The sequence below is a fragment of the Cololabis saira genome, chromosome 15, assembly GCF_033807715.1.
Source record: "Cololabis saira isolate AMF1-May2022 chromosome 15, fColSai1.1, whole genome shotgun sequence".
In the NCBI taxonomy this organism is placed as follows: Eukaryota; Metazoa; Chordata; class Actinopteri; order Beloniformes; family Belonidae; genus Cololabis; species Cololabis saira.
In genome coordinates, this window is record NC_084601.1 from 31,936,629 (window position 1) to 31,953,077 (window position 16,449).

The following is a 16,449-nucleotide window of genomic DNA, read 5'->3' on the forward strand; positions in this document are numbered from 1 at the left end:
GAGATAATCAAATTTCCTCCTCCCCTGTAATCTGTTCGAGAGGTGTCAGAAGGTGAAAATGGTAGTGGGGGAACTTTTCTGCTTGATATTCTGGGCAAAATATGAAAGAGGATAGAGGGCCTCAATCCAGGTTTTTGATCAACAGTTACATCTTTAATTTATATGCATTATGTAATGTTCATGTTTCACCCAAAGCTGTTCTAAAAATCAAAGCTTAATTAGAATTAAAAAGGTATTACCATTTTAAGATGTTTTCCCTTTGAAATCTGTAGATAAACTAGGATGAGTGATGAGTAAAAGAAGAAATTAAACCAACAAGAGGGAAAACAGAACGGAGAAAGCTGATGCAACCACACAGAGAGAAAAAGAGAGAGTGAGAGAAAGATCTTCCGGGCAAGTAAAGCAGAGTGGCAGAATGCGCTTGTGCTGATCTTGGAGCTTTAATAAGTCAGTGTAGCCATTCCTGGTGTGTTTTGTTGATACTACATCCAAATGAGGCCACTGTACAGTAGCTGATTACACTGGCCTGTAGCATTGTCTGAGCAAAGTAGGAGGGTGTGACCAAACGTTGACCAAGCGTACACACCCAATTATGTTCACAACCACCTACTGTGTTCTTTTGTCCTCTGTGAGGTTTGATGAGCTGTTACGTTGGATTGCCATCCTTACACAACACCACACGCAGCAAGCTTATAACTGCAGCAGAGTTTGCTGACCGCAGTAACTATTGCACCGGATTAAACGTGCACCTCTAACATTTGAGTGAATATTGCACCTCACAAATGTGTCCCATCTTTTGTCATATTTCCATGATGCCTTCACGTACACGTTATAAAGAGGCCTAAATCTGGTAACAGTCCTTGAACCCACATACGGACTATGATAGACTCTTCATTGGAGCCATTATGAGATCAGCATTTTATAACAGCAGCACATCATGTCATGAAAATAAACAATACTGATACTAAAAAACAGAATTGTAATGCGTAAATTTGTTTTCTTTTTCCTTTCCGCTGTGCTCTTCAGGGGTCGCCACAGCCCGTCATCCATCTCCATCTACCCTCATCATCTGCGTCTTCTTCTTTCACTTCAACAGAACTCATGTCCTCCTTCACTCCATCCATAAATCTGCTATTTGCTCTTCCTCTTAGCATCTTTTTTCCAATGAACTCACTATCCCTCCTCTGTACATGACATGTCCAAACCATCTCATCGTCCAAAACATCTAATATGTGCCATCCCTCTCATGTACTCATTCTTGATCCTATCCATCCTCGTCACTCCCGAAGTGAGCCTCAACATTTTCATTTCTGTTACGTTTAGCTCTGCCTCCCATCCCTTCCTCAGTGCCACTGTCTTCAAACCATACAACATCGCTGTTCTCACCATCGTCATGTACACCTTTCTGATACTCTTGTCACACATCACTCCTGACACTTTTCTCCACTCGTTCCAACCTGCTTGCAAATTGTTCTTGACCTCTCTTCCACACTCCGTTGCTCTGGACTGTTGACCATAGGTACTTTAAATCCCCCACCTTCGTTATCTATTCTCCCTGTAACCTCATTGTTCCACTTGGATTATTCTCATACACATGTACTCTGTCTTGCTGCGACTAACCTTCATCCCTTTTCTTTCCAGTGCATACCTCAACCTTTCCACATTTTCTTCCATCTGCTACCTGGTCTCACTACAGATCACAATGTCATCTGCAAACATTACGGTCCATGGAGACTCCTGTCTGAATTTATCCGTCAGTCTGTCCATCACCATAGCAAACAAAGATCCCTGATGCCGTCCCACCTCCACGTTGAACTACTCTGTCACACCTAACTCCCATACATGTTCTGCCCCACTCTAACATTTGTCTCTAACACTTAAGAAGTCCTCATACAGTACCATAGTTCCTTTCTTGGTACCCTATCATCATTTCCTAGATCTACAAAGACACAATGAAGCTCCCTGTGCCTTTCTCTGTGCTTCTCCATCAACATTATCAAAGCAAATACTGCATCTATAGTTCTTTCTGGGCATGAAGCCATACTGCTGCTCACAAATGCTCAGCTGTGTCCTTAGTTTGATTTCTATGACTTTTTCCCCACAGTTTCACTGTATGGCTCTTCAACTTCATTCCCCTGTAGTTGCCACAACTCTGCACATTTCCTTTGTTATGAAATATCAGCAACATCAGTCTTTTCCTCCATTCCTTTGGCATCCTCTCACTCTCTAAGATTGTGTTGAACAACAGAGTCAAAAACTCTAGTGCCACTTCTCACTCTTCAAATTACTCTTCCATCTTCTGGCTCCTTTCAACACATTTCCATATTCATCCTTCACCACTCTAACTTTCTGTCCAGTCTTGATTACTGCCCAACAAAATGGTCCAGTGCCACAAGGCAAGATTTAGACAAACTACAGCTCACACAGAACAGGGCGGCACGCCTCGCTCTCCGCTGCTCTGCTAGGAGTAGTGTTGAGTGGATGCATGCCGCATTGTCCTGGATAAAAGTTAACCAAAGGCTGGCGTGTAGCCTGGTAACATTTTGTTTCAACATCTGGAATATTGGTAAACCTATCAATTTGTCATCACATCTAAAACCCAGCAATATTCAACATGGCTATGCAACCAGATCTGCTTCTGGTGTTCACTTTCCTCTTCCTCTACCAAGAACCAATGCACTAAAGAGGGCTACAATGTATAGAGCAGTAACATATTGGAATAAGTTTCCACCACATTTAACCATGATAAAAAATAAAGCTAGATTCAAAAATAAATTAAGAAAAGCAGTACTTAGCAAGGAAGTACGTTTTAGTTAGTTGGTTCATTCTGAAATTCTTGGTTTATTCTGAAATTCAGAGTGTAAAATGGAATATTTTTTGTTGTTTGGTTCTGGCTGGTTTCAACAATTTAAGGGTTGAGTTCCATCACATCTCAGATCATTTTTGTTTAGATTTAGTTATGTTTTAATTGTAAGGATTGTATTTTTTTTGTTTTAAGTGTGCAATGTTGGACCCCAGGAAGAATAGTCTTCACTGCAGTGACTGAGGACTAATGGGGATCCGTAATAAATAAATAAATAAATAAATAAATAAACTTGCTGTCCATCCTTCCCATCCTTGAAGATTTAAATGGTTCCCACTAAAATAACACAGCAGACAATGGCTCTTACTTGCACTAGTTAGTTGCACAAGAACCATAAAAACTTAAACTTAGTTCCTCCTAACTACTACATACCAGAACTTAACAATATAGCTTGTGAGGATGTTCTGGGAAGAAGATAAAGTGCAAGATTAACACACACTTGCTTGTGCATGCAGTTCAGACTTGTTGAAAGTGGTGGGAGCAAATTTAGGGCCAACCTGGTCAGATTCATGTGGGAAAAAGGCTGCTCACTGACACATGACGGCAACAGGTTTGCTTGCCTGCTGGTTAATCGAAAAGGAAAACTGACTGAAGGGGCTCTTTCCTTTAGCCTTTCGCAGGAGTAAAAAAAATGGCTGTTTCAAATCTCAGGCCCTAACCACATAAGGCAGCTGACATTTGCTACACTGACAAGGTTTTGTTTAAACTGACCATGTAACCAAAAGAGAAGAAAAAAAAGAGTAAATACCAGTGTACGTGCTGACAACATGTGGACCTGGCTAGATTGATAAAAACACTCCCATAAGTAAGAGGATAAAAAGCGAACAACTTTTACAGTCTTATTGCCTTTGGTTTACTGGGTCTTTTTTGGCCTACAGCATGAGATTATGAATATTCAGCTCAGAAGTCTTTTCTGCAGCACTTGGTCCTTCTGCGATGCTTTGACGTCTTATTACTGGCCACTGATGGCCGGGCATAAATTCAAGCTTATTCATGCTTTAATTCAAGTAACCTCAGGGCAGCAGCCAAGAGAGGCAATGACTCATTAGAACAAACACTTTTCATAGTTATTACTGTAATGCAAAAACTAAAAGTTAAAAAAGAAAAATAACATTACCATCAAATGTATTAACTCTGCTCACACATGCACTAAGGCTGCCTTAAAGGAATCACAGTTGAAGGTGTTTTGAGCTGCTACATTTAACAACTTTTCGGCTGATTCACTGCCTCAACAGGAGGGCAAATGAACCCTCAACTGGATTTTTGAATTTCATAACATTCAATGTCAGCTACCAACTTAGAGAAAAAAGGCTGGATGTGATTGTTTTGACTCTCAGGTTGTTGGTACCCAGCAATATTGCTGTGGCGGTTTTGCTTCGTCTGCTGGCGAACACAATTTCAGTGTGTGGTGACTGGCTCTGGGTCATCGTGTTCTTAGATTAAAAAAAACAAAAGAAAATAAAAAGCACCGAAAGATAGACAGAGGTGTGTTGTGATTGGCCAAGGGGATGGATTCTTTAATTCCACATTACTGAAGAGGTTTTTTTTTTTTCCCATATAACTTTTTTTTTTTTTCCTTTAGCACAAGACTCAGTTTCTCACTGTAATACATTTCTCTACCTGGGGGCTTTCCGGCAGAGTCATATTCATACTCCTGTTGGCCACATAGAGCCTGACCTGGGTCTTCTGGGATGAAGATACTTAACAAGAGCATGTCTAAGCAGACGATGCTGAGGTAAAAGAGCAGTTTAGCCTGCCTGGAGTCACTAATAGACAGATGACTAACAGGTTACAATCAGTCATTTCCCTTCCACAAAATCACCTTTTCACAGTTGGAAAATGTGTGATTTAAAAACATAAAACTGGAGCAAAATGCATCAAGGCTTGAAGTAACATTAGTTATTCACATTTATTAAGTTCATGACACCACAGGAAACCAAAAAAGTGGTTTCTTCACGAAGAATCAAAGACTTTGCAACATTGTAAAAATGAGAGAAAATCATATTTCAGGGTCTTGCAGAAATAGTAGTCGTGCAATTGGTTTTTCAACATTGGACCATTGTAATTCCATGTTAACAGGATGTCCTAAAATTACTCTCAACAGCCTCCAGCTGATCCAAAACGCTGAGGCTGAGGTTTCTGATTAGGATTTTCACAGGAACTCATATTTCCCCAGTTTTAGAGGAGGAGTTAATTCCCAGACTGCAGGTTTAGGCCCTGGCTCTTCAAAACTCCAAAAACGAGGGCAGCACCATGGCTGAGAGGTCAGCACAGTCACCTCATAGCACTTATTGTACATATTAGTGAGCGTGTGTGTGGTTGTGATGGACTGGCCACTTGCTGAGGGCTCTGCCCTTTGCCCTTTTTACCCACAGAGTAACCAGAACTTTCTCAAACCACAATTGCAAAATCCCATTCTGCAGGACAACTTTTGGACAATCAGCCTTCTCCTATAAGAGCTGTAAACTCTGGAACTCACTGCCATCAGAAATTAAATCCATCTCAGACTTTAACATGTTCATCACCAAAACTAAAACCTGGTTAAAAACAAAATCTAAACTGTACTCATCCGTAAATAGTGTGTATATTTGTGTGGGAGAGTGGGTGAGGGAAGGTTTTTAGATCATGTAAATGCAATATTGCATTATTGAATTGTATGGTCTTTTTAATTGATATATACAGTATGGATTTTATATTGTACTGCAATGGTGTGGAAGAGCCCAACTGGAGACTGGAGTTGAGAATTAGCACTAGCTATAAACTCTACATGCATCACATCAGTTGCAAGCTTGTATCTATGTTTGACTGCATTGTTCCTGTCAAATAAATAAATAAAAACAAATACAAAGATAGCTGGAATGGGCTCCAGCAGATCCCTGTGACCCTGAGTATAGAACAAGTGATTATATATATAATGGATGGATGGAGAATGGGAGGCAGAACCTTCATATTCACACTTTTCTCTTTAGTTTTTTGTGTTCATGTCTTTATTATTGCAAGAAGCATTGTTATCCCTGGACTAATCCCTCTGTCTTGGTTGGTCTCTACTTCCTGTCATCTCGGACTCCCGAACGATTGCTTCCTTCATGTTATAAGTCTGTACAAGTTGATTAACAATGTCATTTGTACAGTAAATGTACAGTAAATAGATTCAAAAGGAGGAGAATTCATAGCCTCTTCTTCTGACCTAGTAGTGTCTATATTACCATAAATATATAAGTACCGTTCTAGTACTTAGCTACTGTCTCGTCAGTAGCTAAAAACAATTTATGTGGATGTATCTCCATTGCTTCTATGTTAATACTATTGACACTTTAGTGCAAACAAATATTCTGTTCTCCCTAAAGTCTGCTTCAATTCACGTCCCAAATAAAAACGTTTTACTCCTTTACATTCCTCACCATCTAAAAAGAGACCTAAGTTTGTTTTATTATAGTTTAACAGTATTATTTTTGAGTGAAAGCATTTTTCTTTGACAGAAGAATGGGATTTGATGGTCTGTGTTAATCACAATATATTTCTCTAATTATTGTTATTTTTTTTACATCTTTAATATTAAGATTTACTGGTATTTAAGCAGAAAGCAAGTGACTAATTACACCTGTTAGGGTCGACTCTTCCACTTATCGTTCATGGCTCAGGCAAATGTTTTCAGAAGCTGCACTCCAATCTCACTCCATTGTCCACTCAAGTTCCCTTTCTTTGACCCCCTCTTTTATAATCACTCTCGTCACATTTACGATAGTGAGGACAAGTTGTTTTCCATTCAACCAACACTCACCTGCAAATGCATTTGTTTCCTGCTGGCTTCACTGAATCCATTAAGATTCAATATAATTGCTCACCATTTATTTCTTATAGTCGCCATCCAGGAGGATGTTATCTTTCACAGCCATGTGAGCGATTCTTTATTCACACTCCAATAAGTTTTAATAAGACTGGCTGACAGGATAATGTATAAGATGTTACATAAGTTGTGATATGATTGGGGTGCTGGTGGCTCTAGATTAAATAAGATGTAATATGATTGGCTGCCAGCACTTTTGGTTTCAATAAAGTGTAATGTGATTGTGGGGGTGGGGGATGGGGTGGTTGCATGGCTGTCATTATGATAAGCTTGCTAAAGATGGAAATTCTATACTTTTACCACTGTCATCTAATCAGTTCAAACAAATAATTGTGCCTTTTTCGACTGGACTGCGCATTTGTCAGTGTGACATGTTATTATCTTACTATGGCGTCATTTAATGTGTTCATTCTGAACCACTTTGGATCAGTCGTGTCTGCCCACTTTTCACAATAAAAGCCCACACTTTTCTCCGTGAGAGTCAATTACAGAGTGGAACATTTTTACACGTAAAGGTTAAAGCCTCTAAAATCTGGGGCAATATTATTACTTAATCCTCATTTATACCTAATCTTTGGAAAGAATAAGGCATAAAGGATATCTCATACATACATATGAATATATACATATTATATATATATATATATATATATATATATATATATATATATATATATATATATATATATGCCTTGAGGATCATATTCATCAATTACAGCAACGCATTTAGTGTATACATAAAAAACAAAAGAAACTGGGGTCCTTACAAGGTGCAAATATAACAAAACCACAAAGTCTCCAAAATCAGGCAACCAAAACTTAGGCTTTAGGCGTTAATCAAAAAAGCTATTTCAAATGTTTTAAAAACCAATCAAAAGAGGGTTTACTATTTCTCCACTTACTACAATGGATATGCTATTTACCCATGAGAACAATTATATTTATCAAATCAGATATATTAGACTTCAAATTATCTATATAAAAAAATATGAGAAATGTCAAAGACTGGTATATAATCTACTTTAAGTAATAACCAGTTTCTAAATTCTAACTACAGTAGACGTTTCTGGACACAGGGCATGAGAAAAACATGTGTTGTAATGTTTCATCTGCTGCATTACAGAAGGTACACATATCAACTTCTCACTTAAATCGTTTTTTTAAGGAATTCTGCAACCGGGTAGAGTTTATACAGTATTTTAAAGTCAGTCTCTTTAATCTTTAGTGAAATAGGCCATTTAATATATTTAGAGTGACATTTTTCCAGCATAGACATTGTTACTTTCTCAATTCCTCGTAATTTAAATATTCTGTTTTAATCATCAAATACTATCGATTTCAACGCAGCATTAGCCACTTTGTTATTACATTTGTTATCATTTAAGTTAGTCATTAATCATCAATTTTGATAGTACCGGTTTAACACTTGAATATAACAAGGTATTCTGGATTAATTTAAGAAGAGGTACAGGTACTGCTTTACAAATCTTATGATACTCCCTCTGAATACAAATGATATATTTTCCCAGTCAAGCCCTGTATTCCATAAGTCTTCCATCAGAATCCAACACATCCTTTACAAACAAAATGCCTTTCTCATACCAATTTTCAATATTGATTTTCTATTTACTATGATTGCTCTATTATTCCATATAAGTGATCCATACGGGGAGAAATTATGAGTTAATATAATTTTCCAATATTACAGAAATTGCTTGTGGAAATTAAAATGCTTAATGGGAATCTTGTGTACCTCAATATTACATTTTAGAAGAAATTCGAGCCCCGCTCTTTTTTTAAAACAAAGATCTTGAAATATGAAACCACATGTATTCTGGCTGTGACAAATACATTTTTAGCCATTTGATCTTAAAAGTTCCAACCATTTAATAAAATTCTAAAGCTTTAAAGGGGACCTATTATGAAAACCAGGTTTTTTCTTGCTTTAACATATATAAAGTGGTCTCCCCTCAGCCTGCCAACTCAGAGAAGGAGGACAGCAACCAAATTCTGAAGTGTCTGTACAGCTCGCCCAGATGAGCCGTCCAGTGTGATGTGACTTCTACGAGCCGTTCAGATTCTGCTCCCGTCGTGACGTCACGACAGAAGCAGAGGTTGGCCTCCGATGCGTGAAACCACGCCCACAACTATAAAACCGTGTAACTGCATGCGAGCGTCCGACTATCGCATCGCACTGCGTGACATCGGACGTTCTTTATCCATCTCCCTCCAGCCAGTTGCCACTTTATTGAGCTTTTTGTAGTGAAATGAGGACGTATCATAGAGATAACTTCTCATTTCAACTAACTGGATCAGCCGTTCCCCATCCGTGACTGTTTCCTACAGCGCTTTCAACCGGCTTTCAACGCGAGTGACAGGAAAAAAATAGAAGCAGGGCGTCCAACAAATGTTCAGCTCAAAACGGCGTGCCGCGTCGCGCTGGGCAGCGCTCCAGCCAGTTAGGACAGTCCAATAGAAAATAGAGCGATGGAATTGATTTTGTCGCTGACGCTTGCTCGCATCGCATGCATGACATGGTGTAAAGGATGATTTATGGTTCCGCATTACACCAACGCAGAGCCTATGGTGTAGACTACGCCGTACCCTACGGCGTAGGGTCTGCGTAGATTTAACGCAGAACTCTAATTCAGGCTTAACTCCGCCGGCCGGAGCTTCCGCCATTTTTTCATAGCGGTGTATCGCGTCATTCAGGCAGCCAATCAGGACAGTGCCTCATTATCATAGCCTCCCCGCCCACTCAGAATCCCTCATAGAGAATGAGGTTAGAAACGGTAAAGGTCCCCTTTAATGCTGCCGTTCTTGTATTCATTCACTAATTGTGATCTTTTAATATAATGGGTTTGGTTTTTTCATAAAAATTGAAAGAAAATAGTATTGGCTTTTTCATAGTATTTTAATAGACATACAATGAGTGACATGGATAAATTAATTTAGAGATGCCTTCTACCTTTGATGAAATTACTCTTCCAAAAATTGTAAGATCTCTAGTTAGCCAATGACTTAGAGATCTTTTTGTGTTTGTTAAAAGATTAGCTACAGTATGTTAACATCCTCTCTGATTATAATATTTTTAGAAAATCCATATTCCTAAGTATTTTACTTCAAATGAAATCTTAATTGAAGCAACACTGGGATTTGTGCACGTCTGAATGGTAAATAATTCTTTTTTTTTATATTTGTGGATAGCCATGAGGGTTTAGAAAAGATAGAAATATTACTAACAGCTTTTTCAACCATAGATTTATTTTTCAAGAAGATGGCGGTGTCATCTGCAAACTGACTTGTTTTAAATTCCTTACCGAAGATTGCAATACCTTCTATTTCCGGATTATTTTTAATGAGCAATATTTGAACATCGGCGTCATTTCAGGGTTAAAGGAAACAGAACTATAGATGTCAATATAAAACATCTTAATAATATTACATAATTTCTGACCAAAGTGTAACGCTTCTAATAGAAAACAATGTTCAACAGTGTCAAAAGCTTTATAAAAATGTGTGATGATGTTGAGAGGCTAATACACTTTTATTTTTAAAGTATTGTGCGAGGAGCTCTTTGAATCAGCAGGCCAAGCTCCTTTAAATCCACTTGCTCTTCTCAAAACACTGCAACACTCTTGTCCTTTCAAAGATTTCCACTTCAACCCCCTGCCATCCTAGCAGACATACAGTCCATCATCTAAAAACACTGACTTTGTTGTAATCATCCTTCCATCTGTCCTCAAATCTGCTTCACTTTGTTAGGAGTTGTAGAGAATAAAAAAAAGGAGTTTAATTTCAGTTGTTTTTCACAATTTGACTGAAAGTTCCAAACGTGCAATCCTCAATGAGTGAATGAAACCTATAATGTTGCCAAAACGGACCTTGCACCAGTCAAACAGAATTCATTTAGTATTTAAATACTTCAACTAGGTCAGAGCAGAGATTGATCCTGATCACGTGTTCAGGTGCACAAATATCACTTGTTTAGCAAAATAAAATACAGTAGTGTGTAGTTAGCAGGTTGACCAGAGTAGGCAGGAAAAAAATAATTTGGAATTCATGAATGTCACCAACCTTTTACTCAAGCCCCGAGAGCTAAAAGCATCACTGACTGCGTTTACATGCAGTCAATAACCCTTTTAAAACCCGAATATTGGCAATAACCCGAATTTGCACGACCATGTAAACACCAATAACCCTTTTGAATAACCCGAATTTGCTCATATTCAGGTTATTAAAAACCCGAATATGACCCCTGGGTTACTCCTTTTAAAACCCGAATATTCGGTCATGTAAACGCCAAACGAAATATCCCGATAAAACTGAAGTTGAACTTCTGCGCATGCTCTGTTCGCAAGGAATCCTGGTCTTTTGAGTCCAGGGAGTTCTTATAAACACGGAGAAACACAAGACCACGCCACACTTTTGGAGTGAGGAGGAGATTAATCACTTCATAAATGTAATGAAGGATATGAACATTTTGGCATTTGTAGACGGTAGAAAGTACCGGGATAGCGAGATTTACAAGAAGGTGAGCGAAAAGTTGCGCGAAGCAGCATTTGTTTTGAATTTGGATACAGGAAGAAGAAGCGGAAATGACGGGAATTGCGTCATGATGTTCTCTGTGCGCCGCTGGTTTGATCGAGATATCCCGAATGATTAATTACCATATAAACGGAATATTCCGAATGTCTCAGTAACCGGAATATTAGCAATAACCCGAATTTTGACTGCATGTAAACGTAGTCTCTGATGACATAACGGTTACCTCGCACTTGTGACTATACCACTAATGCTCAAAGGCTTAAATAGAAGGGTGTCCAGAGATTTGACCTGGTTATTGTAACCAAACCTGTTTTATGTGATAAGACTGATTACAAATTCAACATTGCCTAATGCATTGCACAAAATCTGCTGCCTTAAGTCATTTTTTTTTTTTTTTAGATTTTAGGTCCGACGGAAACGTCTGTCTAACAAATGTATTTCTAAAGAGATATCTGTAAAGAAATGTAGTTAAGATTTAGTGCTAAAACCGTTTGTGGTTGGAGCTGAAAAGCATCTGGCAGTATCTTAAAAGGTACAAATCTTTGTGATTTCTCACCGAGCATGATGAGGGTGGTCGTCGCTTGTTCATTTCCAGAGGGGTAGGTGGCATATTCGCAGGTATAGCGGCCAGCATCAGACATTTCCAGGTTGGAAATCCTGATGGAGGGGGTCTCCAAATGGTTCTGGAGGAAGACGACTCGATCCTTAAAGGCCACGTTGGGGAAACTTTGTCCATAGACTGGGTGGAATACAGCAATGTTGTCCCTTTCGCCATCCAGAGGCTCCCATATCCAAGATACCTGGGGAGAATCAATATAAATTAAAGCTGCAAGCAGCGTTGGCCAATCACATCTATCATTGACATAGAAAATAACAAAATTCGGAGGTTCTGGTACAAATGACAGAACATTTAAACACACATGAGTGCGATGACAAGTCTCTTGACATGGATTTCCACCAGTTTCTTTCATTCGCTGTACTTAATTCTGTCATGTCTCTCATGCTGCTCGAATAACTTCAGTGAATGCACAAAGTGGTTAAACGACACAACATTAAAATACTTTTTATATTTCCTAATTTTTCTTCACATGTTCTCGATAAACTAGTAACTTTGACCAACTATATTCCATTTTTGTAATCATTTTAAACCTTTTTTCAGTATCCCTATAACGGCTGTCTACCATGTTGTTATGGGTTAATTGACCATTAAAGGAGCTTGAGGCCGGATTGTGGCAAGATTTATGAAAAAAATCTGTATACATTTTAAGTTTTCTAGTAATAATGTCAGATGAAGCGTTCCAAACCCAAAAGAATGAGCCCTCTAGTGTATCTCTCCTTTGCCTTGAACAGGCTGTGTGCTGCAAAATGTGCTGCAATTCGGTCCCGAATTTCCCGCGCTGGGCTGCGGATGTGACGTCACATGACGCTGCATGCGCGTTCTCCCCGTTCTCCCGTGCCGGCTTTGCTGTTGGCTGCAGTACCCCCGACGGCCGTCGTGGTGAAGGGTGGCGCTAGAGAGTCTCATTTCTTAAAAGGAGCCTCAAGCTCCTTTAAACAGATCAACTGATGTAATTAGCAACTCTGATCACACACTGAAAATCCAAAGTCTCTATGACAATGCCAAACGTGATATTACACTGCTGGTGTGTTCAAAGTTGGATTGCAAAACATATGGACCAAATTTTGGCAGGATTAAATAATAATGTATGGCTGAGTTATCTAAAAGTATTGATTGTAACAGTCAATATTTATCTAATAATAGGCTCCAAACAATCAGTCCATTATCGAAATATTTGGCGATTAATTCAATTGTAAATTATCATTGATTAATCGTTGCATTTCATTCCATATTAATAACATAATCATATTTCAAATATAATTCAACCTTAAACCAACAACTTGTATTTCTACTAAAGATTCCCTTGTACGATGAGCTGAGATGACCCTGATATAGCCCCAAATATGAACTACTGTATATCAATGGTTGGAATATCAACTTGTAGTTTTATGTTTGGGCTGATGTGAGGTTTAACAATATAACAACCACTGCAACATTTAAAACAGAATTACGTTTTGATAGCAGTTAGTACCAAGGTCATTATTACAGCTACATAAAAAGGCTCATGGAGAATCTCAAGAGTGAACTTCAATAATTGTTCACCCTAACGCATGTTCTGTTGGGTCCAAGAGACTTTTTTGTAGGTCTTAGTCTGATACAATAGACACATCAATGTCATTGCTGTAGGTCAAAGCATATTGTGGGGTTCATCCAAAAACATGAAGTAGGTGGCGCTAAGAAGTCCATTTTTGTACACCCATGCCCGTCGCTCAAAAAATACAGAATTTTACGCAACACCTGTGCAAACAAATGTTTGCAGAATTTGGTGAGCTTAGGTATGTTAAGGCCTCCAAAAACGCAATTAATTTATCAGAATAATAATAATAATAATAAGCACACAATATAGATAATTGACAACTGTAAATAGATGGGTTTTTATTTGTGAGGGGGCAGGGTGGAGTCTGGGCTTTACTGACTTACCAAATAAAGACTTTATACCACCTTGTGCTGTTAGTGTCCCATTTTCTTTGTTTGCCGTTCACTGAGGAATTGAAGGGGGAGGCAAATAATAGAAACAAACTGGAACAATGAGATCAGTGTTGATGGTGATGATGAGGTAGTTGCTGCATCTCTGCTGGCAGCAGTGGTGGAAAAGAATGAGAAGAGATGATTTGAACTCGGAGACATTTCGACGGTTCAACAATGTTATTTCATCCCTCCAGCATCCCCAGTCAGCCCCATGTAAACAGGTTGAGAAGAGAGGTAGAGAATGGGAGACTGTGTGCTGTGTGGACTCTTCTCTACCACATCCCAAAGGTTCTAAAATGGGTTAAAGGGGACATATTATGAAAAACACGTTTTTTCTTGTTTTAACATATATAAAGTGGTCTCCCCTCACCCTGCCAGCAGAGGAGAGACGGAATCCCATGAATTTCTGCAAGGTCTGTGACCCCCGCCCGACAGAATCCCCCAGTGTCACGTGATTTTTTTTGAGCCGATTAGAATCTGCTCCCGTCGTGAGTCACGACAGGAGCAGATTTCCATAGGTTCAGCCTCCGCTGCTGAAACCACGCCCACAACAAGCTCTCTCCGCCGGCTGGAGCTTCAGCCATTGTTTAGAAGCGGTGGCTGTTTGAAAAGCGAGGGAGAGTAGAAATGAGATTTTGCATCGACATTTACCCTCATAAAAGGATCAGTTCCCACAGCACGGACCCGGCAACTGCACACGAGTCAGTGGTAAGTTCCTTTTTTTTTTAATGTTATTTATATTTGTATGGGCTAAGTATTTAGCTTAGCTCCGGAGCCCCGGCGCCGCATACGGAGCTGCCGGAGCTGCTCACGGACCGGCCCGGCTCCAGTGTTCCCTAACGGAGCCACGACTCGTTAGGTAAATTAGTAATACATTTTTTCTGTCTGGTTTCAGATCTTCCAAGCACCTGAAGCTGTTCAACGACACCTTCAGAAAACGCACGGTCCTTCCTTGAGCCAGCAATAGTGCATAAATGTTATTTATATACAACTCATATTTTATTTTTTTAACAATAAAGTTGCCATTTGTGAAAATTCAGTGTTGTGATTTATTTACAGTTAACATGATTCATCTGTCTTGTAACATAAGAAATGATGAGAAATCTTCCTCTGTGAAGACGAGGTGACTAAAGGCTGATTTATGGTTCCGCGTTACACCAACGCAGAGCCTACGGCGTAGGGTACGCGTCAATTTAATGCAGAACCGTAAATCAGGCTTTAAGATCCGTTTACAGCGTGTAACTGAATGAGAGCGTCCGACTATCAGCTCTCTGTCCACACTGAAACTGTTAAACTCGCGGCCAGTTAGGACAGTCCAATACAAAAAAAAATAAAGCCATGGAATTGATTTTGTCGCAGAAGCTTCTCGCATGGGACACGTTTTGTGTACGCCGCAGCCGGCTGCTCTGGCCGGAGCGAGGCTTATTCTCCTCCCCTCCTACACGTCATTCAAGCAGCCAATCAGCACAGAGCCTCACTATCCTAGCCCCCCCCCCCCCCGCCCTTAAAATGAAGCACAGAAAAAGGCTTTAGAAGCAGTAAAACTAGATACAGGGCCCACATGCTGGATTTCTGATTTATGTAGAAAAAACAGGCTTTAGATTGTTTTTAAGACATTCAAGGCCTGTTTAAAATACACATTAAATGCCATAATATGTCCCCTTTAAGTTCTGTTGGCCAATCCATCAGGAAAATCAAGTCTCAGGCACCCTGAACTGCTGATGTTAATGTTGTCACCCAACCTTTTATTTAGAGCACATAACATTGGTGACACAAGGCATGATGGGTATCTCCAGGGCTCCAGACTGCGACCAAATGCTCGCATTTTGCGACCAAAATTTGAGTATGTGCGACTGAATTTCATGTCCACTCGCACACGTGCGACCAGTAAATTTGCCAGTGTTACACCAACGCCGTAGGCTCTGCGTTGGTGTAACGCGGAACCATAAATCAGCCGTTAGACTATCCAATTAAATCATGTTGGACATTAAACTGACGCTGTTGTAAACCAATAAAGCTGCCAGAGCCTTGGTATTATCCAATCAGAAACAGGAGGGCGGGTTCGCCCCCGTCCCTCAGGGAAGACTGACTTGTCAGAGACTGGGGGACCAGTAGTCACGTCATTTAATTCACATATGTGCGCGGTGTGAAACTATCAAACAATGAACACGGCGTCAAAGAGCAGCGGTAGCGTTAACAAAGCGCTGGTTTTTAAAACTCGAACTAAATTAAGTTTTCTTTTGAAAAAATGCTGAAAAAAGGGTAAGAGCCAGGGACACTGCGCTTCTTTCCCCCGCCCGCCCCCGCTGCCCTCGTGAAGAAAACAAACATGTGGAAGCGGCCGCCTGAGAAACCAGCGCAGAAAATACAAAACCAAAGTTTACTCCGTACAGACAGCGGGCTGAGCAGGACTGTTAATGCTGGAAATGACTTGCTGTTTGAGACTGTGTTTATGCTGCCATATGCGTTAACGTCCGCTCACACAGACAACCAGCTGCGTTAAGAAACAGACCCCGCTCTCGCGCTCCACGTGAGGAGAGCGCGTCGTACTGTAATACAACATTATGATTATTACACCTACAGACGTCGCCGTTAAAGTACATG

At 39.8% G+C, this 16,449-nt stretch overlaps 1 protein-coding gene across 3 annotated transcripts in view; it reads right to left on the minus strand.

The window, feature by feature from the left end:
* pvrl2l (PVR cell adhesion molecule related 2 like) overlaps positions 1-16,449 on the minus strand; it is a 480,113-nt gene that overhangs the window by 266,717 nt on the left and 196,947 nt on the right. For all 3 annotated transcript variants that reach the window (XM_061741374.1, XM_061741373.1, XM_061741372.1), the window contains exon 3: positions 11,815-12,058. In XM_061741374.1, the coding sequence (XP_061597358.1) occupies positions 11,815-12,058 (244 nt within the window). The remainder of the gene's footprint in view (positions 1-11,814; positions 12,059-16,449) is intronic.